At 41.2% G+C, this 27756-nt stretch overlaps 2 protein-coding genes across 2 annotated transcripts; one reads left to right on the top strand and one right to left on the bottom strand.

Annotated features, from left to right (window-relative positions):
* Positions 1–793: 793 nt before the first annotated feature.
* Positions 794–21701, bottom strand: lmcd1 (LIM and cysteine-rich domains 1). Its single transcript, XM_084745658.1, has 7 exons — positions 20770–21701; positions 8748–8833; positions 7098–7353; positions 3738–3887; positions 3353–3595; positions 2116–2334; positions 794–1757 (listed from the first exon to the last, which is right to left on the bottom strand). The coding sequence occupies exons 1-7, from the start codon at positions 20794–20796 to the stop codon at positions 1647–1649; spliced, it is 1092 nt and encodes a 363-aa protein (XP_084601784.1). The 5' UTR covers positions 20797–21701; the 3' UTR covers positions 794–1646.
* A 2134-nt stretch (positions 21702–23835) lies between these two features.
* Positions 23836–25266, top strand: LOC146332118 (nuclear factor 7, ovary-like). Its single transcript, XM_084743456.1, has one exon. It carries the CDS (start codon positions 23836–23838, stop codon positions 25264–25266), a length of 1431 nt encoding a protein of 476 aa, XP_084599582.1.
* Positions 25267–27756: the final 2490 nt, after the last annotated feature.

The following is a 27756-nucleotide window of genomic DNA, read 5'->3' as shown; positions in this document are numbered from 1 at the left end:
AATAGATCTACAGTTTGACTGTAAACACACATCAAGCAGAATTTAAGGAAAGAGAGAAAAATGAAGAAAATGACATTCATGGTTAAGTAAAACAAACACGACCCAACTTCAGTGGTGGGTTGTTATAGAGAATAAAATATCTTAAAAAATCCAGCAGAGTAATATTAATTATAGTTATATGCATTTTCCAGCCTTCTGCCTGTCCAGTTCTCTGAGGTTTAAGTCAAATAATTAGATTATTTCTGCCTGAAATCTGCACAGATTCTAACCTGACATGTTAGGAATTAATGATAAATGAATCATCATTGAGTTAATCATTCAAAGATAAGCTGATTTCAATAGAAAATATGTTGAAATATTTATTTATTGTACTTGTATTTATTGTAATGAATTCACCTATTTTATAGAAACAAAGGCTACATTTACAAGAAAGAGTGTTTTGCAGTGTGTCTTTTCAAAATAAATGAGGTTTTCTTGACCTTTTCTGGTCTATCAATCTTTCAGGTACCATATATATCATGACCTCAAAGTTTAACTGTCATTAAGATATGTGTATTTGAATTTATGCTAATGTATGCTAGTTTCAAAAGCCCAAATTAAATCCAGAAAAGATGATATACTGTATTTTATTCAAGTGGTCCATAAAGCTGAAAAACTGTTTGTCCAGGACAAAATAAATCCCAGAGACACTTGTGAACTAAATAAAATCTAAACTCAGGGTTCAGTCATGACTTCAGCAGATGGAGTTTGTTTGGTTGTTGCAGAACTGACGATGTTCACGATGAAGATGTGTGAACTCTTACAGATGACGAAGACAGTGTGATACTGCTGAAAGCTCCCAAGCTACCGTAGTAAGTGGACCATGAGTTGATACTGTGTTGTCAAACTTTTGAGCCAAAACGGGAGAGAAAATAAAAATTATCAGAGCTCAGAAACATTGAGACTTTGAATTGAATGATCTACAGTTCCGGTTGAAAGCTCTGGAACCTGCCAGTAAGGGCCAAGGATGACGTTGGGTTGAGATCGTTTTGTCACATTAGTCATTCACCCTTTTAATCCGTGTTAACTAATGCATTTATTTTAGATTTTATTTGTTGATTAACTCATTTCTTTCCTAACGTTTCAGGTCTGGTTCCTGTAAGCTGCAGTTTGTGTGTGAAACCAGCACATCTGGCTCCGGTCACTGTCGGTACTTTAAGTGCTAATAAATCAACCAGATGTTTCTCCGAGTACTTTAAACACTTTTGTGTCTAAACTAAACATTTTCTTAAGCACTTGAAACACCAGTAGGCTCAACTGAACAAGTCTTTGAGTACTTCACTGTCAGCTCGATGGCTTAAGTACTTTTAAACATCAGTATATCAACTGGACGTTTTTTCTTTGTAAGAGAGTCATTTAAATACTAAATGTCAACTAAACATATAATTTAATGTTTTTAAGTCCTACTTATTCAGTTTTATTTAACTATTTATTTTGTTAAATATAAAAATAGCAAACCGAGCAAACACGGTGGATGTTAGATTTACTTTACTCATTTTTTGTCGCGTCTCACATTTTTATTTTTATTCAGTACTGCTTCACTGTTTGTAACTTTGTGTTTTAAGCAGTGCTAAAAATTCCTTGAAACTGTACTGTGTGTGAGTGTCTCAGTGCTGACAGGGGGTGTCCAGGTTTTGTCCACACTTCCAGCAGCAGTAATGTTGCTGATGCCACGTCCGTCCATCTTTTGACGTGTGAAAAGATTTGCAGAAGATCAGCTGAGGAGGGAGAACAGGAGGGTAAGAGAGGAGATGATTAAATTAATAATGATACATAAGCATACTTATTTATAATGCTTGTAGTACATAAGTACATTACAATATTCGGTAGATTAGTATTATAATAATATACATAAACATTTATTTTCAGCCTGTGGCCCTCCATCCAGACACATTTTTGGCCCTTCATAGGAAAGAATTTGGGCACCTCTGCTCTACAGCCATGCTAACACCTCTGTGAGGCTGTAGTTAAACACAGCGGTGCTTCGAGCTAAACGCTAACATCAGTAATGCTAAAATGCTCAGAATGACAGTGTTAACATGCTGAGGGTTTTACTACAAAGTGACGTCGTCTCACCTCATCGCAGCCTGAGCATCGCGGCCAGACCGACTGACAGTAGTGTCTTCCGCAGAGCAGCTTCTGATTGGACCAGAAGTAGACCAGGTCCACCAATCCCTGGCCGCACTCTGAGCATGTGAAGCAGGTGGGATGCCACAGGGCGCTATGGTAACCTGCACGCTCAGCATAAACAGCCGGACTCTCCTTGGCAGCCTCACCTTGGCAACCAGTACACTGCTAGAGGACAGAGAGAGGACAAAGAAGAAGAAGAGCAAATTATCCCTAAACTGGGAAGAATTATTAAACATTTAAAGGAATAGTTCGGATTATCTGAAGTGGGGTTGTATGAGGTACTTATAGATAGTCAGTATATTACCTACAGTAGTTGCTAGCTGACACGCCCTCAGTGAGAGGAGTACCAGCACATGGTATCAGTTTAAGCATACGCTATATTTAGAATATTTTCACCACTTTATCTTGCCATCACACAGCCTTTTGTGCTGGCAAATCATCATTATACAAGCCTAATGTCGCTCTCTCCAAACCAACCAACCTCCATTGGCTAAATCAGTCATTTTACATCACAGAACACAGGAGTTGCTGGTCGAATGCTGCCTTGATCTAATAGTTTGTTTTTGTTATTGTAGTCGTAACAAACTCTTGAAAACGCTTGTGGTCCCACAATAAAACAAACAAACTAACAGATCGAGGCAGCAGTAGACCAGAAGTTCCCTTTGTTCTGCAAGGTTAAATTGTGAATTTTGCCAATGGAGTCGGTTTGGAGAGAACGATATTTGGCTTATATTTTGACAGTTTCTCATCTGAAAAGGGCAAAGTAAAGTGGTGAAAATATTCTAAATACAGCGTACAATTAAACTGATTTAGATGTTTTTAGATAACTAAAATGAAATTTTTCTGCTGAGCCTGTCCCCAGTAGTACATCACTTAGCTTCCTACACTGCCGTCTGCTTTAGCCAATACACTGAGTATAGATAAGCACCTCATACAACCCCACTTCAAATAATCTAAATTATTTATTTAAGGGGTTTGGAGAATCTTTTCACAATGCCACAGAAGCCTACAGATTTTTAATGAGAGAGACAATCTACTAAATACCTGAACCAGAATAACTGGAGTCAAAACACATCAGCTGATGTTTCCTGTCTGGTCTTTGCCAAACCACGAGTGAGGTTTCTTGGCAAACATTATTACCAGGATCAAAACTTTTAAGATGTCAGATGCGTCATTCACTTACATAATCAGTCTTAGTGCCGTCGTCCGTTCCGTTGGTGGAACCAGCAGCCGAGGCGGCGCTGGGATTAGTCGCGCCGTGGTCCAGAGCATCCTTCTTGTTGCTGTTGCTGCGGTCCTTGGCCTCCTTCGCTGTCCTCTGAATGGCTGCTTCCCTCAGAGCTCCGCCCTCACCAGGTAAGGCCACCTCCCCGACTCCCAGCACCTCCTGTTTGTAGTGCTTCACAAACAGCAGCATGGAGGAAATCTGCAACAGGAAAGCAAGAAAATATTGTTTCACTAGACCTAAAAAGCTGTTTTCCAGCCATATACATTTATTAAAGTGATACTGGTCATCAGTGAGCCATAACAAGCTAATATTAGCATGTTGGCTGTGTGGCTGCCTGTACCTCGTCCTCACTGGCCAGGCTCTGACACTTCATGGGGTCCTGATCGTAGATGGGGAGCTGACTGAAGAGCTGCCTGCGACGCTCCAACGCTCCTTCTGTCCCCGAGACGGGACGTTGACTCTCGGGGAGGAGCTCCATGTACTGCATGGCCTGAAGGGGGGTCAGAGACATTTTACTTGCAAAGTAACTTACTTTTTTTCAGCAGTTCAAATGTTCATCAGCTGTGTTCAGGTGTGAAGCTGAGATTTGAGCCATCTAACTGACTGTAGTCCATTGAAAACCAGGTGACAAATTCACTTTTTCACATTTATCTGGATGCAGATTCATCACGATGGAGAGCGGTTTGGTTATTATCAGATCAGTTCTACACCTGCACCACCTACAGGATACAAAATTTATTAGAGAAGTTTAGACCTGCAGATCTAGACAAAGAAAATCTGCTGCAGTTTTAACGTAATGCGATGAATGGTGCCGGCTGGAACTGCAGGTCAGAAAATGACGATTTTATCTGATGATCTTAGTGAAACTTGGTTGAAGATGGTTTTTAGTTTTAGTCAAGTCGCAGAAGTATAAAGCTTTTTTTTTTTTTTTTACTTTATATACTGCTGAGAACAATGTGTCATGTTTTAACTTTATCATTTGTTTTAAATGTAAAAAATAACCACAGTTGTCAGTCCACAGTCCAGGCAACCCAGAAAGAAAGTCTGGATGTAACCTTCTTTGTAATCACCAACATTTGCATTAGTAATTGCAATTTAATTACATATTTTTTTCAGTAATGTCATAGATTACAAATAAATTTATTTTGCAATTAATTACATGTAACTAGCTTGATGTAAGTAGTTACTCTCCAGCAGTAGTATCCTATTAGTGTGTGAAACTTTCTTATATTTAGCAGATTAATTCTTGAGTTATGGCCCCAAACCCAAAAGCATCAGGTCTGGTGATTGCACACACACACACACACACACACACACACACACGCACACACACACACACACACACACAAGTGATCACATGGTCCTCTCCAGATAATAACTGTAGAGGGGAAAAATACATTTTACTAGAGGTAAATACACTTAATCACTTTCCACCACTAGTGTGAGTTTCATTCTAAAGGTACAAATGCAGAATTTAAATCGGTCCAAAACTTTGCTCATTTGACTGATGAGAAATTCTTTATATTTTTCTTTCTGAAGACTAAAGATCAACCTTAAGCTCATGCAGCTGAACCAATATAAAAACTTTTAGCACAGTAATAAAATATATGTTGTTTGAAGAATCTCTTCACGTCTATAAAACGGGTTCATATCCACCACAAACCTCTGTGATTCACCACAGCCATCTTACAAATTTAAATAAAGCAGACTTCAGTGACTTCAGAAACTTGCGTAAGACTCGCTAACATGTCTGGATCACATAGGGACGTCTGTGTTTCAGTTGTCATCACACTGTCCAGGTGTTGTCAGTGACACATCTGTGTGTTGTCACCACAGTAACACAGTGACTAACAGCCGAGAGCTGCAGACTCTACGTGCTGCAGCGTTTCAGTTCACGGCAGAACACAAACAACATGATCTGGGGATCTGGAGAGCTGTCCCAGTGTTGGATCCGGATCTGTCTCTACAAGTTACCACAGTCATGTCCCCCGTGACTCCCCCCGCCGCTCTGTGCTGCTCAATAATCACCGTCATCCTCATAATTGTAGGCTGTGAAACCTGAAACATACTTGGTCTGTTTTTAATGGAAACCAGACGGTGCAGACTGTTCTATACACAGAACCTTTACGACGTCAGACTAGTTTAGTTTTTCATCTCGACAACAGAATCTATATTTTAGTTCATCATAAGTTTTCTTCTACAGCAGTGAGAGCGAAAAAACAGCACTCACGTTTGTTGTTGATGAGCCTGTGTTCATGGGACAGGAGTCCAAAAACAAAGGTAGCCAAAAACTTCAGATGCGTGCAGAGGACTGGTCTTAAATTGGTACCAGTTATTGATTGGTCGGAAACCAGAATACCAATAAAAAGTCCTGGGCAGTTGATGCTTCTATCTGCAGTTTATGCAGCAGAATAACAAAACCGAGAAGCTTCTTTTGGTTTGTCAGACAAAGATCAGGCAAAGGTGGAGACGAGTGAGAAATCCAGTGAATCAGAGAAATAAAACATTATTTCATGGTTGTTTTGGTTTGTTAAACGCACAAAGTAACACCCCCTAATATCCCACACGAATCACTGCAACACTGATTTGGTTTGAATAAAGTCTAACTGTTAGTTTTGGGTTAATTCATTTTCTTTAGACTGAAGCCCAAAAGGTAAATCAGGTGTCCAACCTAAAGTTATGAAAATATCATTCTTAATGCAAAATGAATTCATCAGACATGCATTTTAGATGAATTAGACGTACAGACAACTAACAACATGAAAAAAGAAAACATTCAACATGTTGCTTCCATTAAAATCTATTTACATGTGCAGGTGTTTTAATGTAAACAAACACTGTTACTAGTTTTGTACATTTTCTTGTATTTTCACTGACAAATCAAATGTTTGGATCACATGTTTAATTTGAGAATTTGTTAACAACCTGATTTATTTTATGTGATTGCTTTGCACATTTTCGCTAAATGTCAGGGGTGGAAGTAACTAATTACAAATACTCATGTTACTGTAGTCTTTTTGGGTATTTGAACTTATATGAGTAAATTTTCAAGTCTGTACTTTCACTTATGCTTAAGTATTTATTACACCATGTACCCTACTTAGTTAAATTCAAAATTATAACTGAGTACAAGTTGAATTAATGTCCATTTCTCTGAATTTACCTGCAAATTACCCCAAAATTTCATGGTAAGTATGTGATAATTCGCAAATGTTGTTTTATGAAAGTGGGTGGTAATTACCATTTCATATATTTGAACTTTCTTTAACTGAAAATGTAATATGTTACTTGGTGATTACCACCCACTACATGAAAAGGGTACTTGCTGAATTTGGGGGTAATCAGGGGGTAATTTCAAAGAAATTTCAAAAATATTACTCGGTAATTACCACCTATTTACCATGAAATTGTGGGACCAAAGTAATTAATACTCTGAGTAGTTAGAGTAGAGTAGTTAAAAACTTAGTACTTTTGCTCAAGTATTTTTCTAACACCAGTACTTTTCCTTGTAATTGAGTAATATTTTAGTAATGTAACAGTACTTGTACTTAAGTACAGATTTTCAGTTCTCTTTCCACATTTTTGCTAAATCTGTATCCGACAGTGTCATCAGATCAGAGCTGGTGAGTAAAATGTGACTTTACAAGCCGACACAGACCATACGAACAACCAACCTCCTGTACTTCACACTGATCCTCACCAGTGTCTGATTGAGGCCGGGCGGCGCCCAGTCGTACGTCGTGGTGTTGAAGGTGGGGTCTTTGCGGGACACCACCGGATTGGTCACGATCATGCGGTTCCTCTTGTACATGCGAAGGCCGCCGCCTCCTTTAACCTTCGCCGTCAGATGGGAGCAGGGGGAGTCTGCGAGCAGGCGTCCCATTCGCTGGTCGTCTTCGACCTCACCGCCGGGAGCGTGGTCGACCGTGCTGCAGCCGCAGGACACACAGGCTTTCCTGCACAGTGGAGAGGTCGAAAGGAGAAGGGATGGAACAATGAGACATGATACAAATTTACATCACATGACCAGCTTGTAGAGAGTTTTGAGGACCATCATGCCAACTTTGGCTACCCCCAAATTTCAATCGTCTACCCAACACTGCTAAAGTTCACGCTGTCATATAGATGATGCATCAGTGTGAACAGTGGTGCCACATTGCTCAAGTTAGCAGTACATGCAAACATTCAGCGGCTCAGCTGTGTACATGGTTATGAAGTTGATATCCCTGCAAACCTCCCTATGGTATAAAGGATGATCTTCTCTTAAAGGGTAAAATCAGCTCAGTCAAAAGCTTCTAGATACGGTTACCACAACCAACCAGTGGGAGTCGCTACTGCAGTAACAAGAACATGATCCTTCACTGGCTTCCCATCTTCAAAACTGAAGTTGTATTCGCAGGGTCGCCTGTTTTTTTCTTTCCATGTCCAACCCAAATTCCAAAAAAGTTAGGACCTTGTGTAAAATGTAAATTAAATCAGAATACAGTGTTTTGCAAATACTTTTTTTTTAATGCTGAAAGGTACACACAGGTTTTGGAGCAACATATGCTGCCATCCAGATGATGGCTTTTTCGGAGACGTCCATGCTCATGCATGGCCTTGTCTCGTGCACGTGTTCCAACAGCGTGGCTTCGTAGTAAAAGAGTTCAGGTACTGGACTGATCTGCATGCAGTCCAGACCCGTCTCCTATTGTATATGTGTGGTGCATTATGAAGCACAAAATAGGACAACAGAGACCCCGGACTGTTGAGCACCTGAAGCAAGAATTGCAACGAATGTCACTTTGAAAACTTCAACAATTAATGTCCCCAGTTCCCAAATGCTTACTGAGTGTTAAAAGAAAAGGTGATGATCCACAGTGGTAAACATGCTCCTGTCTCAACTTTCTCAACTTCAACTGTAACAAACACGTTACAGGCACTGAACTCAGAATGAGTGCATACTGATGAAAAAAAAGTTAATCAAATATCTTGTTTTTGCACTGTATTCGACTGAATATAGGTCAAAAAGTTTTTGCAAATCATTGCATTCTGATTTTATTTTTGTTTGCACAACATCACAACTTTTTTGGACTTGTGGTTGTAGTTTGTAAGTCTGTGAGTGCAGTGCTGCTTGACAGTCGTCTACCATCTCATCTACAGTCAGAGCCTTCAGTCAATTGTCTAAAATATGAAAAACCACTAACATGTTGCTTTAAGAGCAGTGAGAGTAGAGAGGGAGGAGTGGAAAAACCATTGAGACTGCATCCAGCACTTCCCTTTTTTCTGTTTTCATTCCTTTCATTGTTTTTCTTTTCATTTGTTTTCACAGAAAATAGAGATAGTAATATAAGAAAACCTGTGGTTGTACCTCCAAGAATGTGGCTGAAATCCAGAGCAGCTCCCGTCACATACGAGACACACGGCTGCACGTCCTGCACTCTGCTTTACAGACATCTGAGAGGAGACACAAGAGAACAAAACAGTCAAAATTAGCAATCTAGCACTCGTCACTACTTCAACAACTTTCTGCAACAAAATATTTTGCAAAGTCTGATTAAATTACTTGCGCCATTTTCTGGCTTCACTGACGCACACCTGAGTCTGTTTGATTCCTTTCTACCCAATAAGGAGTCGGTTGGCTTGAAATGTTGTAATTTTCCAAATGCGATAAAGACAATAATTTAAGATTTTAAGAATTTAAGAATATAAGAATTTAAGAATTTAGAGTTTTTCAGGGCAGGTCTTGCATTTGAGTAAGTTAAACCCTGGTTCAAACATGAGTCAAAGCACTTAGCGTGAAAGTTTATCATTGACTTTTAACATAATCTTAACTCGATGTCGACTTATCAACTTTCAGTTTTCAAACAACTTCGTCTACTGACGAGATGTGGGCGAAAGCTCTGGAAAAATCTTGTAGATGGACTTTGAGTCAACTAAAACACTTTAACCCCAACTTTAACTTCAAAGACGTGAGCCAGGCAACAGTTTTCTTGACAAAAACAAATTTTCAGTGATCTGACCTGAAAAAACAATTAGATGTCTGTGTGAAAATGAGTTAACAGAGAAGCCTGAAGTGACGATGATCATTCAGACATGTGAGGAAGTGTTGGATGATAAAGAAGAGTTGTTGTTTTGAACTTGTGTGAGTGTGGGAGGAAGAGAAGGGAGTGAACGCCACACACACACACACACACACACACACATACACACACACACACACACACACACAGAGGCTGCAGGGTAGATGATCTCATTGGTCCACCCAGTGATATCATCATCATCAGTACTGACAAACACTCTTATCTGTCGTTGGAGCACTCAATTTTTCATCTCCTCCTCCTCTGCTCTTTAAATGTTTAGTTTTTCTCCTCTTATCCGTTTCAGTGGTCTCACTCTTTTTTTATTCACTCCTCTCTTTGTTTTCTCTTCCTGTCCTTGCTCAACCTCGTCTCTCTGTTTTTTGCTCTTTCTGTTTTTTGCTCCAATTAACCAATTTCAACCCTACTGATCAAAGATTCAACTTGGTTCATGTGATGATAACTGAGCAAACTTCATCCACTCCTGAAAACTGAGATTTGGTCAACAGCTCCAGGAAGATGTAAGCATCCTGTTCCCCTCAGCGTCTCCCACAGACACACGAGGTACCTTTGAGTGTCTGTATGAGGCACGCCGGGGTTTCAAGTTGCTTCAGTGGAAACACCTCCACTTCAGATGACGTAGAATAAAGAGCTTTCACCCAGGAGGCCAGAGTTTGTATCCTGTATGAAACCAAAAGTCAATGTTATCTGTAGTTTTTTAAGTTATATAACGTTAAGTCAAACGACCAGTGCGTAGAATTTAGCAGCCTCTAGCGGTAAGGTTGCAAACACCTGGGCTCACCTTCCCCTTCCGAACATGTGAGAGAAACTACGCTGGCTGTGAAACTGGTGAAAAATGCAAAAGGCCGTATCTAGAGCCTTGAGAGTTTGTTTGGTTTCTAGACTATTGTAAAAACATGGCAGTACAGCACTGTACCCACGGAAGAGGACCTGCACCCTCTGAAGATATAAATGCAATTCTTATTTTCAGGTAATTTCAACAAATCACGTGACTTACAGTGTATAGTGTACTTATTTTAACCCAAACTATCATCATTTTCTTTGCTTAAACCTAAGTGAAATGTTTCACAACTTGTATTTCAAAGGTTTCCTGGCAGAAATGTCTCAAACAGAGGCCACCGAGCCAAGTTGAGAGTGATTTGTTTTTGGTTATATGAAGTTTTTACAGTCTCTGTGTGTGTGTGTGTTTGTGTTTGGGTGCAGGAAACAACACCAAGGGATTACTGACTGTTTCTGTTTTTAAAGCCTCTGGCAGGAAACCTGATGACTGCTCTGCTAAATCAACTTGCTCCTATTTGTCTTACAGAGAGACGGACTGTCCCCCCTGTCCGTCCGTCAGCGGGTATTAACAAGCCCGTCTCACCTCAGGGACGCATTCATACACGTAATATACTGTATAAATAGAGAGACAAGCTCTTCCAAAATGTTGAGCCTGACTGCAGGGATTTGGTGCTGTTCGGCCACAGCAGCATTAGTGAAGCCCCAACGCCGACCCTGGGCGATGAGGTCTGGCTCGCGGACAGAGTACCAGTTCATCCCTGAGTTGCTGGATGGGGTTGAGGTCAGGTCTCTGTGCAGACCAGTCAAGTTTCTTCACACCAAACTAGGAAACAAGGGCATCACTTTGTTTTGAAAAATGTTGGGGACATAACAGCTCAGATGACAAAACATAACAACACCATATCAGTCAACTGAAGTCAGGGTTGGTGGGGACACTACATAGGTGTCAAACTAAATGACACCTACATTGGAAAACCATGTCTTTATGGACAGCAGTTTGAGTATGGGAGCAACACGCTTATTCATGTTTTCTAGCTGAGAGTTAAAAAACGTGATTGATAGCACTCATATCTATATGCTAAATGTGAAGCTACAGCCACCAGTAACTTCCTGGAGGCTCTGCTAGTTACATGGCAATGCATCATCACCAAGAAATGGTCGTTTGTTTGTTTTTTACTTACATTTTTGGATGGCATTAAACAAACAAGAATAATATGTCAGTTAGTGAGCTTTTAAGTTGCTGGAAGATGGATTTTGTTACCTTTGGACCTTTGGAACTGTTTCCCTGTTTCCTGTCTTTGTGCTAAGCTAAATTAGCCACTTTTAAGAAATATTAATATTTTCCTGGTCTGGAGCTAAGGGATCGAAACAAATGATGTAATGTGCCACAGCATTCTGTGTGTGTGTTTGTTGCTGTGGTGTCTGTGGCTTGGATACTGCACCTCCTGTCCCACACTGCTGCTGCAGTGGCTGATTGGCAGCAGGTGTGCTCAGGTGTGATCAATCATTGATCAGAGCAGTTCAAAAGCAGGGAGAGAGCAGCAGGACGGGGCCAATGGGCCATTCGGCAGACTTCAGTCTGTGTGTCTGCAGCCTAGTCCTGTAGTGGCAGGCAAGACTACTTGAGGATTGCAGAATGTTAGCATTCAGACCAGGTTTTTGGCCAATTCAGTGTGTTCTTTGTATCATGTGATTTTCTAACCTCTCTGGCTAGCAAAAATGCTAGTTGTCTTTGTTGTGTGTTAATGTGGAATCCACTTATTTTTCGATTCAGCATATTAAGTTAACATTCTTACTTAGTGTTATCTTAACTGACCCTTTGCTAAGCCCCGCCCTCCTTACTTACTGTTGCTAATTCTCGCACTGCATTTAATGCAGTTTACAGTGATAATGTTAACAGATTTAACATTGAAATTGGGAGCAATTGTTGAAACACGAGGTCTTTGAATCCTCAGAGATGGAAACCAAAGCAGCTTCTCATTTCTAGCTGACGACGGTGGATTTTGTCGGCTAAAATACTGACTCACAAGCAGATTTCATAAGTGTAGCTGGCTGATGTAAACTAATGCTAACTCCTTGAGTCGGCCAAGAAGTCTGTCTCCAGCTGAGCTAATGTTAGCTAATGCTAATGTTTCTGTTTGACATGTTTTAAAATAAGAACACTGTGAAAGTATAATTGTAAAGTTACCTGACAGTTGTGTGCATGATATAATATTAATGCTAAGACTGATGCTAAAGCTAGCTTACATCTCAGCAAACGTTCGTCAGATGGTGAAATACGGCAGGTGTATCTACATGATAAATGACAGGAATACTCTCATTAATGTGGGAAAAGGAAGTGCAGGGACTAGGTTTGTGCAGCGGACTTTGAGACGGTCACCCAGCCAGATGAGCCAGACCTCGACTGTGGAAGACAGACGGGATAAGGGCTAAGCTAACTCGGCTTAGACCTGCGATAGCGAGCCAAACAGAGATGCTTTGTTGTCAACCTACTTTGACTCAGTATCCGCTCACGTCCTCCTCATCAAACCCCTGCATAACGCAGATGTCAAGTTTGTCAGACAAGTTTGTCTGGAGGTAAAGTTACTGCAGCTAGTAAGCTAGTCTCAGTTAGCCAGACATGGCAATGTTTGCAGCTTATGTTAGAGTAGATGAAGACAGAGTTTAATCCATTCACCACACAGGAGCTCTTGTGTTTCACATTTGTGACAGAGGTGTCCATGTTTCACTACACACTGCTGCGTTGTTGCTCACATTTCTTATGCTACTAATGTGCTAAATTCTCAGCGGGAGCGCGAGCATGGCCCATCGGAGAGAATAAGAGTAAAGCAGTCATTAGCCGTCACAGAGGACAGACAAGTGTGTTTAGAGGTGTGAAGAGAGACTGGGTGTGTGTGTGACAGTGAAGAGGCTGTTGATCGGCCCGTGTTGAAAAGGTCACAGCGATGACGGCCGGAGCAGAGACAGCTGACTTCATATCGTCCCTCTGGAATACACTCACCGACACTGAGTGTGTGTTTTCATCATTATGTTACTGAGCTCACACCCGTTAACGGTTAAAAACACCTTTCTGAAATCAGTTTAAAGAAGCAACGGCCCGCTAAAACTCTACTGTTCCTGATGAGCTTGACATCTTTTAATGTTTTAGTGCACTTTCCTTCTTCCTGTCAATAACACAGGGAATACACACCCAACAAAATCCAGTTTTTCAGCAGTTTTTCTTAATAGTGTCCTGGCTGTGATTCTGGTGGGAGGAGCTTGTGAGTCACAGCAGGAGCAGACGTGACTCAAAGTTCCTCCAAACATGAATGACTGTAAACATTGTACTCAACCTGCAACCAGCCATGACACAGCTGCATATGATGCAGAAAGTGATGTCACATAATTGGTTTCTGAAGTTCCTTTTTTGGGGATTTTATGTCTTTGATGGATACGTAAGGAGATAACAGGAAACAAGAGGAGAGGGAGCGGTGGGAATGATGTGCAACAAAACTCCCAAGATGGACACAAACCAAGGACGTTGCATTACAGACACCTCCTTAACAAGCCAGTGTCTGTCAGTGTACACCGTCTTTGAACAAGATGAACCCACAGATCTGTCTCAACACAACTGTGGCAGTAAATACGTGGTTAGAAAAACAACCTGATGACATCAAAGTCTTTCTAAATCGAGAGAAACATGTGTTTGGAATAACTGGCTCTGCCCTGTTTGTCTTGAGCGACAGACAAAGATCAAAGTCAGCTGTAAATAAGAATTTAACTGATAAAACGTCTATTAATTTATAATTAATCAATAGTCTAGAAATGTCGTTAGTTGTGCCTCATTTGACATTGTTTTGTCTGGTGGAGCCGTTCACTGGATAAAGAAACTTAAAATTAAACTTAAAATAAGAAAAAAAAGAAGAAAAAGAAAACAAGGGACAAATGTGTTTTATTTCTTCTTATTATTAATGATTCATCAATTAATGAATTGTAAGCATTTTCAATGAAGAAAAATGCACTAAATGTGTAACTAAGTCTACTTACAGACAGGTGACACATTTTGACATTAAACTTTCTGTCACAAAACATAATTTTGGTTGATAACAGCACAATAACATCTGATTTAATGTGATGAAGAGGTGAAATAATCATTTTGTGTATAAATATGTCATTTATCACAGCTGTAAGGTGCTGGAAAAGACTGAAAATGCTTAAAAAGTGCTTGAATTTGATTTTGGAAGTGTGAACTTGTGTTATGAAACTGTGTTTTTAGCTAACTTGTGCAAATCTGATTTTGAAACCTCAGAACAGACAAAGTCTTGGGGGTCCCCTGTGATTTCTGGTGCAACCCCTGAGCGGTGCTCGGACCCCAGGTTGGGAACCAATGCTTATAAATGCAACATCTTTAACCAGCCTCACGTTTAAAAACCACTGGCCTCTGTCTTGGATTCTTCAACAGTAAATTAACTGGATTCTGAGAGCTGAAATAAATGTTTTGAAGCGTTTCAGTTGAGCACAAACTCATTCTGCGTCGCCCATCTGTTATCAGGTGATCACTGACAGTCTTCAGTTGACCTGATGGGGATATTTTATCCAGAAATCCTGAACACTACAGTGTTATTAGTCGCTCTGAACAGGAGGTCGAGCCAAACGGTACAAACGAGAAATGCATTTTTTCAGAAAGAGGGAAAAGTGTGGCAGCTCTATATTTAGCAGTCCGATAAGGCGAGTATGTCGTAGTTGGATCAGACTGAGGCTCGCTGAGTTATTCTAAACATGTCGGCTATGTGAAGGGGAAACTGCAGGAAACGATGTCAGATAAGCAGCTGGAGGTCAAAGAGGCGAGTCGACCTGCTGCAGTTAACATCCTTCACTTCAGAACTCTGTCACATGGCATCCTGGATATTTCCTGTTGTTCTCCACTTACAATAAAATCAGACAGTTTACAGTAAGGAGTGACGTGTCTCTGGATGGGAGAGCAGAGATTATAGTAACTTTTTTAAATTGTATTTTATATGTATTTAAATATGAGATACAGTACTTGAGTAAATGTACTTAGTTACTTGTCATTACTGGTCTTATGTGATACTGAGTTCAGTATTTTTTATATTTATGTTGGTTGAACAAAACGGGAGCTTCAGGAAACGGTTGCCGACATTTTCAATTTCAAACAACACAATTAATCAATAACGTAATCAGTAGTTTAATCAGTGATGATGAATAATTGTTAGTTGCTGCTCTATTCAACTTTATTTAAGCTGTGAGTTTTTGTTTTGTATTTTGGTTACAGAGATACGTCCCCATAATCCTGAAACCTTATGTTTGTGTGTGTGTGTGTGTGTGTGTGTGTGTGTGTGTGTGTGTGTGTGTGTGTGTGTGTGTGTGTTGGGGGTTATTTCCATCCTGGTGATGGCAGTTTTTCCAGCTGGGGGTATAGACGGGGGGGGGGCTTGAGCGAGAGGAGGGAGGGATCAAACCCCTGACAGGTGACACTGATCCGTCAGGTTATCTGCCTCAGACTGATGTGACCTCTGGACGGACAGCTACGGGACGGATCTGCGGGAGACAAACCGTACACAGCTGCCAGGACGGACCCAGCGGGGGGATCAGGTCCTCGTGGTCATGGATTACCTTCACTGACTGAATTAGAAAACTCCAGCTGTTTGAAATGGAGTGGAACAAGCCAGAGAGATTCATCCAAATGAACTGAAAAATATCTTTAACTGTAGAACACAGTGTGTGTGCAGCTTTCATTCAAGACTATTTGTACAGAGGACAGAGGACTGAACATTATGATGTTAAACTTTGACCTTTCGGGTAAACTGCTCATTAACACAAATATCTAATCAATCAATCACATTGCAGCAACTCAGTGCATTTAGGCATGCAGACATGGCAAAGACGACCTGCTGAAGTTCAGACCGAGCAACAGAATGGAGAATAAAGATGTTTTAAGGGACTTTGAACATGGCATCGTTGTTGGTGTCAGAGTCTGAGTATTTCAGAAACTGCTGATCTACTGGGATTTTCACGCGCAACCATCTCTAGGGTTTACAGTGAATAGTCTGAAAAAGAGAAAATATTTAGTGAGTGGCAGTTCTCTGGGCGAGAATGCCTTGTTGATGCCAGAGGTCAGAGGAGAGTGAACAGACTGGAAACAGTAACTCAAATAACCACTCGTTACAACCAAGGTATGCAGAAGACCATCTCTGAACGCACAACATGTCGAACCTTGAAGCAGATGGGCTACAACAGCAGAAGACCACACCGGGAGTCACTGCTGTCAGGTAAGAACAGGAAACTGAGGCTACAGTTCACATGGGCTCACCAAAATTGGACAACAGAAGATTGGAAAAATGTTGCCTGGTCTGATGAGTCTCAATTTCTGCTGCAACATTCAGATGATAGGATCAGAATTTGGTGTAAACAACATGAATGCATGGAGCCATCCTGCCTTGTATCAACAGTTCAGGCTGCTGGTGGTGTAATGGTGTGGGTGATATTTTCTTGGTACACTCTGGGCCCGTTATTACCAACCAGCATTGTTTAAACTCCATAGCTTTCCTGACTATTGTTGCTGACCACGTACATCCCTTTATGACCACAGTGTACCCATCTTCTGATGGATACTTCCAGCAGGATAACGCACCATGTCACAAAGCTCAAATCATCTCAAACTGGTTTCTTGAACGGGACAATGAGTTAACTGTACTCCAGTGGCCTCCACAGTCACCAGATCCCAGTCCAATAGAGCAGTGTTCCCCAAGCCTGGTCCTCAGGGACCCTTGTCCTGCATGTTTTAGATGTTTCCCTGCTCCAACACACCTGATTCAAATGACCAGCTCATCATCAAGCCTCTGCAGAAGCCTGACAACAACCTGATCATTTGAATCAGGTGTGTTGGAGCAGGGAAACATCTAAAACATGCAGGACAGGGGTCCCTGATGAGCAGGATTAGGGAACGCTGCAATAGAGAACCTTTGGGATGTGGTGTAACGGGAGATTTGCATCATGGATGTGCAGCGGACAAATCTCCAGCAACTGTGTGATGCTATCATGTCAATATGGACCAAGCACCTTGTTGAATCATGCCATGAAGAACTGAGGCAGTTCTGAAGGCAAAAGGCGGTCTAAACCAATACTAGCAAGGTGTACTTAATGAAGTGGCACATTTTCATGATGATTTTTTGAGTTATGGCTGGGCCTGGGTGATAAAACGATAGGTGGAAGGTGGAGAGTTTTCCTTTTTAGCAGAATTTATATGGTCGAATTTGCTCTAACAAATAGTCATCAATTTCAACTTACTCATTTGGTTCCTGAGAAGAAATCTTTGCTTCTTCACCATTGTGTTTGGTCATATATCTTTACCGCATGTGAAAAACAGGGAATTTTTCCACAACACTTTAAAAACACTTCAGCTGTGGAGATTAATTTGGCAGCTGAGATGCATTTTCTCCCACAGAGTTCTTTGGATCGAGAGGAGTATTTTGATGAATGTAGTCCATCAGTTTCTGCCAGAGAATTCGACGGTCTTCTGGAGTTTTGTCAGAAGAACATTCTTGTTGCTCTGCGTTGAGAGAAACCGACGTATCAGTGCGGCTAAACGAACCTCGGACCCACCTCGTTTCAATAAAGACTGTGGAGGAGATAACGTATGGCATCCGAGACAGAACTCGTGATCCAGTGTTGTGTACTACATCACATTCAGTATGCATGTATAATTTACTGTGAATCCTCTGTACATGGTTATATAATTTAAGTCCCAGCAAAGGCAAACTGCAAACTATGCAGAGAGGCAATTACAGACTGTAACTCTTTCCTTACATGATCATATTTGGATTTGTAGATAGTTTTTATGTGTGTGAATCAACTGTTTGTGTATTTGGGTCTCAAATAGACCCTTGAGGAACAAACTGAATATTTTGAATTTAAATACGCTGAATGACTACTGGTGGAAAAAAACAGCAATAATGTGTGTAACTCTAAGTTCATCTGGTTTAAACTGGGGTAGACAAAGATCACTGATTCCTGAGTAGATCGATCTATACTGACTAAACATTTAATGATCCAGTATGATCGATACAAAGTGAAAATATCGATCTATCTCATCAGCGTTAAGATACAGCTTTATTTTGAAATTCCTGTGGCATGTCTGTGTCACAACATCTGGAAGAGTTCAGTCATAAGATTGAGTGGCTTTTGATGAATTGACAGAAATGTGACTGATATGATCTGATATTGATCAAAGACCCTTAATTGACTCAAAATTGCATTGTTGCGGACTTTGTGAACACATCAAATTTAATATCGTTGTCCAAGGAATTGATATAATTTTGTACCGTGATGACAGTTGTGATTTACACCCATACAGTTGAGTCCAATTTCCAGGTCATCAAAAACTTTACTTAGTGTTGGGAATGAGTCTCAAAAGTCAACCCATGATTGAAAACAGAGGCAAGAGGAGGAGAAGAAGTCTAGTTTTCCCTGAAACCATCTGAATGTTATTGTGGAAAATTTGCCAAATTACTCCAAAAATAAACTTTTTATGCTTTGAGACGTCTGAATTAAAGTCCATCATCAGTGATGCCTTTTTCTTAGAGCTTAATATATGAGACTACAGATACAGACATGGCAACAATATCATGACAAGTGTCTTTAGGATATGACGGGTGCCAATTCAAAAGACTGTGAAAGAATGTGCAGATGAAGTCATCAGCAGTCACTGATAAGATTTAATTTTTTTATTGTAGCATGGCACCAAAACAACGGCTGCGTTTCACCCCAAAGCTTTCCTCAAGGTTATTCAATAAAGGCTGAAACACGTCCTTTGTTTTTCTGCCGTGCTAAAATAAAATAATTAAACCTTATCTGCTCATGACTTCATGTGCACATTAAGGGTTATAACACACCCACTATTCATGCTCAAATTGAATTCCTCCCAATATTATGTCTCGCCTGCCCCTGTTTATCCTGTTTCACTCAGAAATACGCCACAATACCAAAGCGGGATAATCTCAAATGCCTGGACTTTCCCACTCTGGCTTCCTGTCCATTTGTCCCTGTGAACACTCACAGTATCGCAACAAAAACATCCCCTGCAGCCCAAAAGGCACTTTCCGAATACACCACCAGACGATATGTTAACGGGACACCTCCAACTATGATCCATGAAGGTTTTCAAAAAGCAATTTTCATTCAGTAAATGATTGCTAAGGCTGTCCGCTAATAGTTGACTTAACAGTTAGTTGGTGCCAAGGACCTTAGTTGACTCCGTTTTCATTCATTCGTTAGTTACAGAAAAAAAGAAACACCTCAAATTCCACTTGGGAGCTGCACCTTGTCACCTGTTCGCCCCGGGGGATTGTTGCAAAATGGACTTTATTGCATTAACCAGTTAACTCTGTTAGCAGTCCTATGGGATACAGTCTGTGAGACAGCCAGGGAATACAGCACCTGAGGTGACTTTTTACATCAAAGTGGGTCAGACTGGACTCTGACGCCGGGGTTGATGAAGACATGGCAGGTTCAGGCTTTGACAGGGGTGAAATGGTGGGGAGCGAATTTGTAACTTTGTTTTCTTTTGGGCTTTTATGTCTTTAATTTTATAGGGCATCTGAAGATCTGACGGGAAAGGGAGTGAAGAGAGAGTGGGCAAAATGACATGCAGCAAGGAGCCGTGAGTGGGAGTCTAACCCAGGGCAGCTGCAGAGGACTCACAGCCTCAGTGCACAAGGTGAACACTCTACCAACTGAGCTACCAGGCCACCAGCGACTTAAATATGCATCATTCATTGTGTTGATAAGTCTGAAAGTATCTCTTTTTGTGAAGTTGGAAGTTATTTATTCCTGTGTTTTAAACAACCAGACTCAACGAGACCTTCAGAGGTGTTACCCTTTATGCCATTAGCATTCGACAGGTGGCTCGCTTCATGCCCCCCAAAAATATATATTTAAATAGTAAAATCATTAAATTAATATAATAAATGTATGAGGACTAGTTGACAATTGGTTTGAATGACAACTACTGGTTCACTAGCAAATCATTAGTCTGGGGCAGCCCTTTGAGTACAACATCTAGGTCTTAAAATACATCCATGCATAGCTGAAGAGGTTGTTGTAAATCAGTGTATGGAAATATAGCTTCTAAATAGAAATATTGCGCAAAATAGACAAAAAATAGTTGAGTTTTGCTGCCTCTAACAACGGTGAAAATGATGTTGGTTGGCAAATGTGTGATTTTTATGGCAAAATGCCCATTCAGTCTAATTATCAAGCAAACTTCATGAAAACAGAAGAGAAGTGTGAGAATTTGTGTGTGTGTGTTTGTAGGTAAACCACCTTTTGCATATACACTATATTCTGAATGGTAATAAAGTCTCCTTATTCCAAGAGAAAGAGTTTCTCCTGCTCAGTCAACAGAGGATTTACATCAGGACCTCTTGACCCTTGACCTCCTCATTATTGTTAGAATCTGTTAAGTACCTATAAATAAGAGCCTCAGCTGTTAAGATGTAAATGTGTCTGTCCTACCTTCTCCATGGCTGAGCTCACGTCCATGTTGTTTAGCGTCCGTTTGTGGTTCAGCTCCTCGGCTCCTCAGCTCCTCTCTGCCTCTGCCCTTCCAGAACAATGGGACTTTAAATTCCTCTCCTGTCGACCGCACTTCCTCTCTCCCCGCCCACCGTCGCTCCTGCCGCCGCTCTGCTCCGCCGGCTCTCCACAGCCCACTGCAATTTAACCGTCTAGACTTTCATGTCATTCCTGCGGACAAACGCTTAAAAGTTCTTCACTCTCACAGCAAGAAGTCTTTTTTTTTCTCTTTTCTAATTCACTTTCTGTCCCTTTTCTTTCCCTTTTTTATATTTTTATGAACTCACCTTTCTCCTCTTCAGCTGTGGACTTATGCTTCTTCTTTTCAGTTTTATTTTTTCCTCCACTCTTCCCTCCCGATTTGTGCTTTTGCCAGCTCTCCTTCTCCACCCTCTGCAGCTTGAACTCAGCAGGTTTCTTCACCTCCTGATTTTGCTCCAACAAGCCCCTGAAGGGAAACTGATAAGTTTCCCAACGCTTTCTGCCTCCGGGTGAAACAGCAGCTCCCTCATTCACCTCTGTTTCTCTTTCTCACCCAGCTGAGCTGTGAATTCACCCTGCTTTGCTAAATATTACAAGTACCTCCTATGTTACAGCTGTAGATCATGTAGCAGCGGGCTGGCAGTAATCAGGGAGATTTATGGTCTTAGAAACAGCGGCTGTACTGTCGCTTTCTGCAGCAGAACAGCAGAACCAGGCTGTGAATTCAGTCCTGGTCTTCAGCAGACTGGAGAACTACCTGGAGCAGTGAGGCCTGACTGGACTGTTTGTGTTTTTAATCTGAGACAAAGACAGAGAGAGTCCTGAGGGATTCCCTACTCATGTTCTGCCAGCCAATCAGAGTGAGCCTGAGAAACTCCTCGGCCAATGGGAACATCAGGGATTCCTCCTCCTCCTCCTCATTCTGCAGCTTTTTAGCGTGAGGCTCAGAAGAATGTAGACCACAGAGCCAGAAAGGGCCAAACTGGACTGAACAGAGCCAGGCAGGGCCAAACTGGGCTGAACAAAGCCAGACCAAATGGTGCTAAATACAGCCAGAAAGGGCAAAGACCAAAAGGGCTGACTGACCAAGGTGGGTCCAAAAGAGGGATAAAGGGATCCAGGCAGAGCCACACAGAATTAAACAGAGCCAGGCAGGGCTGAACTGGGCTTAATATGAGCCAAACAGGACAGAGTCATAAAGGGGAAGGCAGATCCAGAATGAGACTAATATCTGCCAAACAAAGCTGGGCTTAACAGAACCAGGTAGGACCAAACAAGGCTAAACTGGCAGAAAGTATTCCAGGATTAATCCAATAGTTTTGTGACTTTTTGTTCAATAAATTAGAATTACCACCTCGCCTGTTGTAAAATTGAAAATCAGAAGTTATCACTACATGATGTATGATTCAAGTGAATAAACAGGCTGTCTTCACTTGTAGACTGTTTTTACAGCAGAGTACAAAGGACTGATCAGAAGGGAGTTTTTCTTTCCACTATAACCAAACACAAACACAATCACAATCTGTACAGTGTGCGACATCCCCTGTCCTGTAGACCATTTGTTTCCAACCTGGGGTCCAGGTGCCAGAAATCAACAAGACTTTGTCTCTTCTGAGGTCCTCAAAATCAGATTTTCACATGTCAACTAAAATCACAATTTCAGGGTTCACACACCTTTTCCAAAATCAAATTCAAGCTCTTTTCATGCATTTTCAAGTTTCAGCTGTGATAAATGACTTATTTATTTACAAAATGATTATTTCACCTCTTCATAACATTAAATCAGATGTTATTGTGCTGTTATCAACCAAAATTATGTTTTGTGACAGAAAGTTTAATCTAAAATTGTCTCATATGTCTTTTTCTCTTTTTCCCCTCTTTTTTTCTTATTTTAAATGTAAAGTTTCTTTATCCAATAAATGGCTCCACTAGACAAAACTATGTCAAATGAGGCACATAATTATCACTTAATACATGTTTAATCAGTTAAACTTCTAATTGGCAATTAATCGACTAATAATTAATTATTAACTTCCCATAGAATGTGGCTCAGAAAATATTTGACTTACTTTATTTGTTTATCTAAAAAGTTAACTAACTAATTCAGTCAAGCAGCAATTTATTATGAAAGTAATGTGATTACAATTTCAGGCAGGTTCAAGCACTTTTCAGATCTTGAAAACATTAAAATTCAAGTGTTTTCAAGGTTTTCCAGCACCTGTATGAACCTGCAATTTATACAAAAGTCTGTGTTCAGGCTGGGGGCAGCTCAGCTCTCCTTAGACACAAGCGGGGGGGCTCCATGGAAAAAAGGTTGGGTACCACTGCTGTAGACCCTCCAAAGAGTAAGTGAATTTTTTTGTACGCACGCTCCTCTGACTTTTCACGTATGTCCATATCTGACCCATCTCACAGAGCCAAGGCTCAGAACTTCACCTATCTGACCTTCGGTAGACTACGATTTAGTGCAAAATCATGTTTGCCCTCACAGCACGGCAGACATTTTACATTTCTGTTACAAGCCAGAGCGGCACTGTTAATCGTAAGTGTTTGTTATGTGACAGACACACACACATCTGCCCTGACATCTCTTCCCTCCTCTAGAACCACCCAGGTCAACGTTAGGGCACCTGAGTGAGTGTCAGGTGTTATTCTTTTGGGTTGGTTGGGCTCAGTCAGATGATTTTGGCATCACACGTTTACATAACACGTGTTCACATGAGGCGTGGTTGTGTGCGGACGGGTGTGCATTTTGTGGGTGCCTCGCTCCACAGATTTGGGCATCAAATGATTGAATGAGTCGGCGCCGCTGCACTTTGTGCTGGGTGTTGTCAGTATTCACCAGCCAGACCGAACTCCACGAAGGCTACAGAGAGGAGGAAATGCTGGGTGCTCCACTCGCTGCTGATTCCACATCAGAAACAGGAGTTTTAGAGGAGCTACGAGTCAAAGTGAAAGTAAAACTTTCTTGACTGATCAGCGTCCCTGTCTGCCTGCTGTCTTTCTAGCGTATCTCAAAGAAAAATGTTTTCTAAGAGAGGAATCTTAGAAAGTCATCTCTCCTGTCCTGTCTGCCATGACATCTTTAAAGATCCTGTTTTTCTGTCCTGCAGCCACAGCTTCTGTAAAGACTGTCTGCAGACCTGGTGGACAGAGAAACTAATACACAAGTGCCCAGTTTGTAAGAAAATGCCCTTGTTGCGTGATCCACCGTGTAACTTGATACTAAAGAACGTGTGTGAGGCCTTCTTACTGGACAGAGATCAAAGAAGTTCAGAGTCTCTCTGCAGTCTGCACTCCGAGAAACTCAAACTCTTCTGTCTGGACCATCAGCGGCCGGTGTGTGTCGTCTGCAGAGACTCGAAAACACACAACAACCACAGATTCAGACCCATCGATGAAGCTGCAGAGGATCACAGAGAGGAGCTCTGGGAATATATGAAGCCCTTACAAGAGAAACTGAAGCTGTTTGAGCAAGTTAAAGGAAACTGTGATCAAACAGCGGGACACATTAAAGTCCAGGCTCGACACACAGAGAGGCAGATTCAGGAGCAGTTTGAGAAGTTTTATCAGTTTCTACGAGAGGAAGAGGATGCCAGGATCGCTGCTCTGAGGGAGGAAGAGGAGCAGAAGAGTCACATGATGAAAAAGCAGATTGAGGGTCTGAACAGAGAGATAGCAGCTCTTTCAGACACAATCAGAGCCACAGAGGAGGAGATGAGAGCTGAAGACGTCTCATTCCTGCAGAACTACGAGGCTGCAGTGAAAAGAGTCCAGCGGCGCCCCCTGCTGGATGATCCACAGCTGGTCTCAGGAGCTCTGATAGATGAGGCCAAACATCTGGGCAACCTGAGCTTCAACATCTGGAGCAAGATGAAAGAGATGGTCTCCTTTACTCCTGTGATTCTGGATCCAAACTCTGCTCATCCAGAACTCCTCCTGTCTGAAGATCTGACCAGCGTGAGACATGTAGAGGCACAGGAGATTCCTGAAACCCCAGAGAGGTTTGATTATCACCCCTGTGTTCTGGGCTCTGAGGGATTTAACTCTGGGACTCACACCTGGGATGCTGAGGTCAGTGATGACAAATCCTGGGCCTTAGGTGTGATGATGAAATCTGCTCACAAAAAGGGAAAATTACTGTCCGGGTACTGGGAAATTTCTTTCCGTGATGGACAATACATAGCGGCATCCCCACCACTTCCACAGGAAGTTCTCCCCGTGAAGAAACTCAACAGGATCAGAGTCCATCTGGATTTCGACAAAGGAAAACTGTCATTCTGTGATCCTGATACTAACACTCTCATACACACCTTCACAGACACTTTCACTGAGCGGCTGTTTCCACACATTGGTGTCCTGAATGACCTTCCACTGAAGATCCTACCAGTGTCAGTCTCTGTAACAGTGGGACAGCATGCAGTCACGCCCAGGCTTATGGCATCGTCTCTATAAAGCTACTCAGGAGTGCTACAATTTGGCATCTCAGTGATACCATCGCCTACAAACATTCATGTACAGTGCCATTTAATTGTTGCTTTTTGGGGCTGCAGCTCTGTCACACAGCAGCCATCTCTCTCTAAATTGCTCTCCTTTAAGATTAACTCAAGTTAGCTTAGCTCACCTCCTTGGGCACTTGCAGTCCAGCTGGTCAGGCTATTGTCTATCATATACGTGTCATATTTCTCTATTCGGCCAGTGTTTGCTAGGATAAAGTTTTAAAAAAAGTCTTTTAGCATTAACGTTATATCATGTTACGTGTTCAGTAAGTCTACATATTTCATACCTTTTAACAGAGTTCTTGTTTTAAAAAGTGTCAGACGGAAACATTAAGAAGTCAGCTGGAGATGGACATCACAGGTGACTCGAGGGGTTTTAGCATTAGCTTACATTAGCTACCTACATCGTCCTTTCACTCAACAAAATCCACATGGTGTTTCAAAAATGATCAATGTTAAATTTGCCACTGTCATCACTGCAAACTGCAGTGCCAGAATGAAAGCTTTACAGATGTAGCAACAGTAACTAAGGAGGGCGGGGCTTAATTGATCAATTAAGTTTTTTTTTGCCAGTATGTTTACAGGTTTTTTAACACAGGAAAAACCTTTAAAGGGCAAAATTCATATATGAATCCATAGAACTGTCAGTGTTTTTATTGTCTTATTTCACTGTGGGAACAGTATGTGTTTCTGTTTCTCCAATTTTAAACTACAATACAAGTGTAAAAAGTGTGCGCTATATTAATTTTCACGGTGTACTGTTTCTGTAGTTAGTATACAAGAAATAAATTGTACTATAGAGACAGGAAAGACTGGCGCTGACACAAATAAATCAAAATGTGACTTAAGAGATCTACTGTCAACTTCATAAAAAGCGAAATGTTTTTCAAAAATGTATACTTATTTTCTGTTTGCTGAAGTGTTCCTGGAGTCCTTTCCTCTGTGTTTCATTTGAATTATGTTATTAACTTTCTGTTGTTTATTATGAGGCCAGTGTATGACTGATTCACACTATTGTTAGTCATATTAGTGATGTTACAGGTCCCGGGCTGCAGCACCCATCAACAGCTACATGTGTCCTGAAATACAGGAAAGAACGGTGAGACAGGGAGACGTGGCTTGAACACCATTTAAAATATAATGTACCTTTAGGCAGGTCAAATAATGTACACAAATCCATTTCAATATGTAAACATAACATGAACAATGGAGACACGTGGCCCAAGCTACCATTTTAACATGTGAGCTAACAAAATAAACAGAGGAGTGCACCGCCATTACTGCGACTGGCGGCAAGCAGCCTCTTCACAAAAGTTAAACTAACTAATTTCACTGGTCATTTTACTCTTCTACTTGAACTTAAGTTATTTATCAGCATTTACTAACAAACTACAGTACTTTATGTAGGGTTCTAACACATTAACAACCTGAAGTACTGCTGAATCCTCCTCATTTATGAAAGGAAAATAACAGAGCAATGGTCATGGCCTACTGTCATAAATCTGCTATAGCAAGTTAATGATTCTGATTTAAAATCAGGTCACTCTTTTACAGAAATAAACACAGTATCTTCAAAGAAAATAAAGTATCCAAATTTGCGCAATAGACAATACACAATAAAAGTAAATTAATTACATTCACACAGTGGGCATCACAGTAGCATGGCTGTGTGTACAGACAAGCAGGCAGGCAGATGAAAGATAACTCTGAGGCAAAAGGGAAGACAGTTAGGATGTTTTCACATTAAGTAGCACTGTGTCGTATCGTACAATTGCCCCCACCTGATGCAGACGATACTCAAATACACATGAACTGTATTCAAGATGATCTTTTCAAGTGGAATACAGATAAACAAACTGTGCCAAAGTATGGTATGTATTTGTTCACACTAAAAAACAAACTGGATTTTGGGATTAAGTGTACTCTGATCCGGGCCTGGGTCCCTGATGTGAACGCCCTCTTATTGGGAAACTGGGAAACATGGCCAGGAAACACAAAGAAACAAATCCAAACAACAAAGGCCTTAACTGTAACCACTGTAGCTGTGATAACAATCTGGGGAAGACAGAAAACAAACACAAACACTACTGAAGATAATGAGGCGTGGCCGTGGCACGCATACACCCGGTGGGCGTGTCATTCTACAGGTGTGTGCATCATATGAAGCAAGTCATATGCAGGTTGTGCCCAGTGTGCTCAGTGTGTATTCACAGCCAGACCAAACTCCACAGAGAGAGGGCAAAGAAAAGAGGAAAGACTGGGAACACTGGGAATACTGGGATTACTGGAGTACTGGAATATTACCACTTTAACCTGCTGCTGATTCCAAATCATAAACAGGAGAGTCAGAGGAGCTGCGACTCAAAGTGAGAGCGAAACTTTAATCTTTCTTGACTGATTGACATCCCTGTCTGTTCTCTGTATTTCCAGCTTCATTCAGAGACAA

This window comes from Lutjanus erythropterus, chromosome 2 (assembly GCF_056507025.1).
Source record: "Lutjanus erythropterus isolate fLutEry1 chromosome 2, fLutEry1.hap2, whole genome shotgun sequence".
NCBI lineage: Eukaryota > Metazoa > Chordata > Actinopteri > Lutjaniformes > Lutjanidae > Lutjanus > Lutjanus erythropterus.
This window is presented reverse-complemented; position numbering and strand designations above follow the sequence as displayed.

Bases quoted from the DNA above. Each gene is read 5' to 3' on its own strand.
- lmcd1 (XM_084745658.1), bottom strand. From the start codon at position 20,796: ATGGACGTGAGCTCAGCCATGGAGAAG. The intron at 3,596-3,737 runs GTACAGGCAGCC...TTCCTGTTGCAG, and splicing joins GCCTGGCCAGTGAGGACGAG to ATTTCCTCCATGCTGCTGTT. The intron at 2,335-3,352 runs GTAAGTGAATGA...TCTGTCCTCTAG, and splicing joins ACGGCACTAAGACTGATTAT to CAGTGTACTGGTTGCCAAGG.
- LOC146332118 (XM_084743456.1), top strand. From the start codon at position 23,836: ATGTTTTCTAAGAGAGGAATCTTAGAAAGTCATCTCTCCTGTCCTGTC.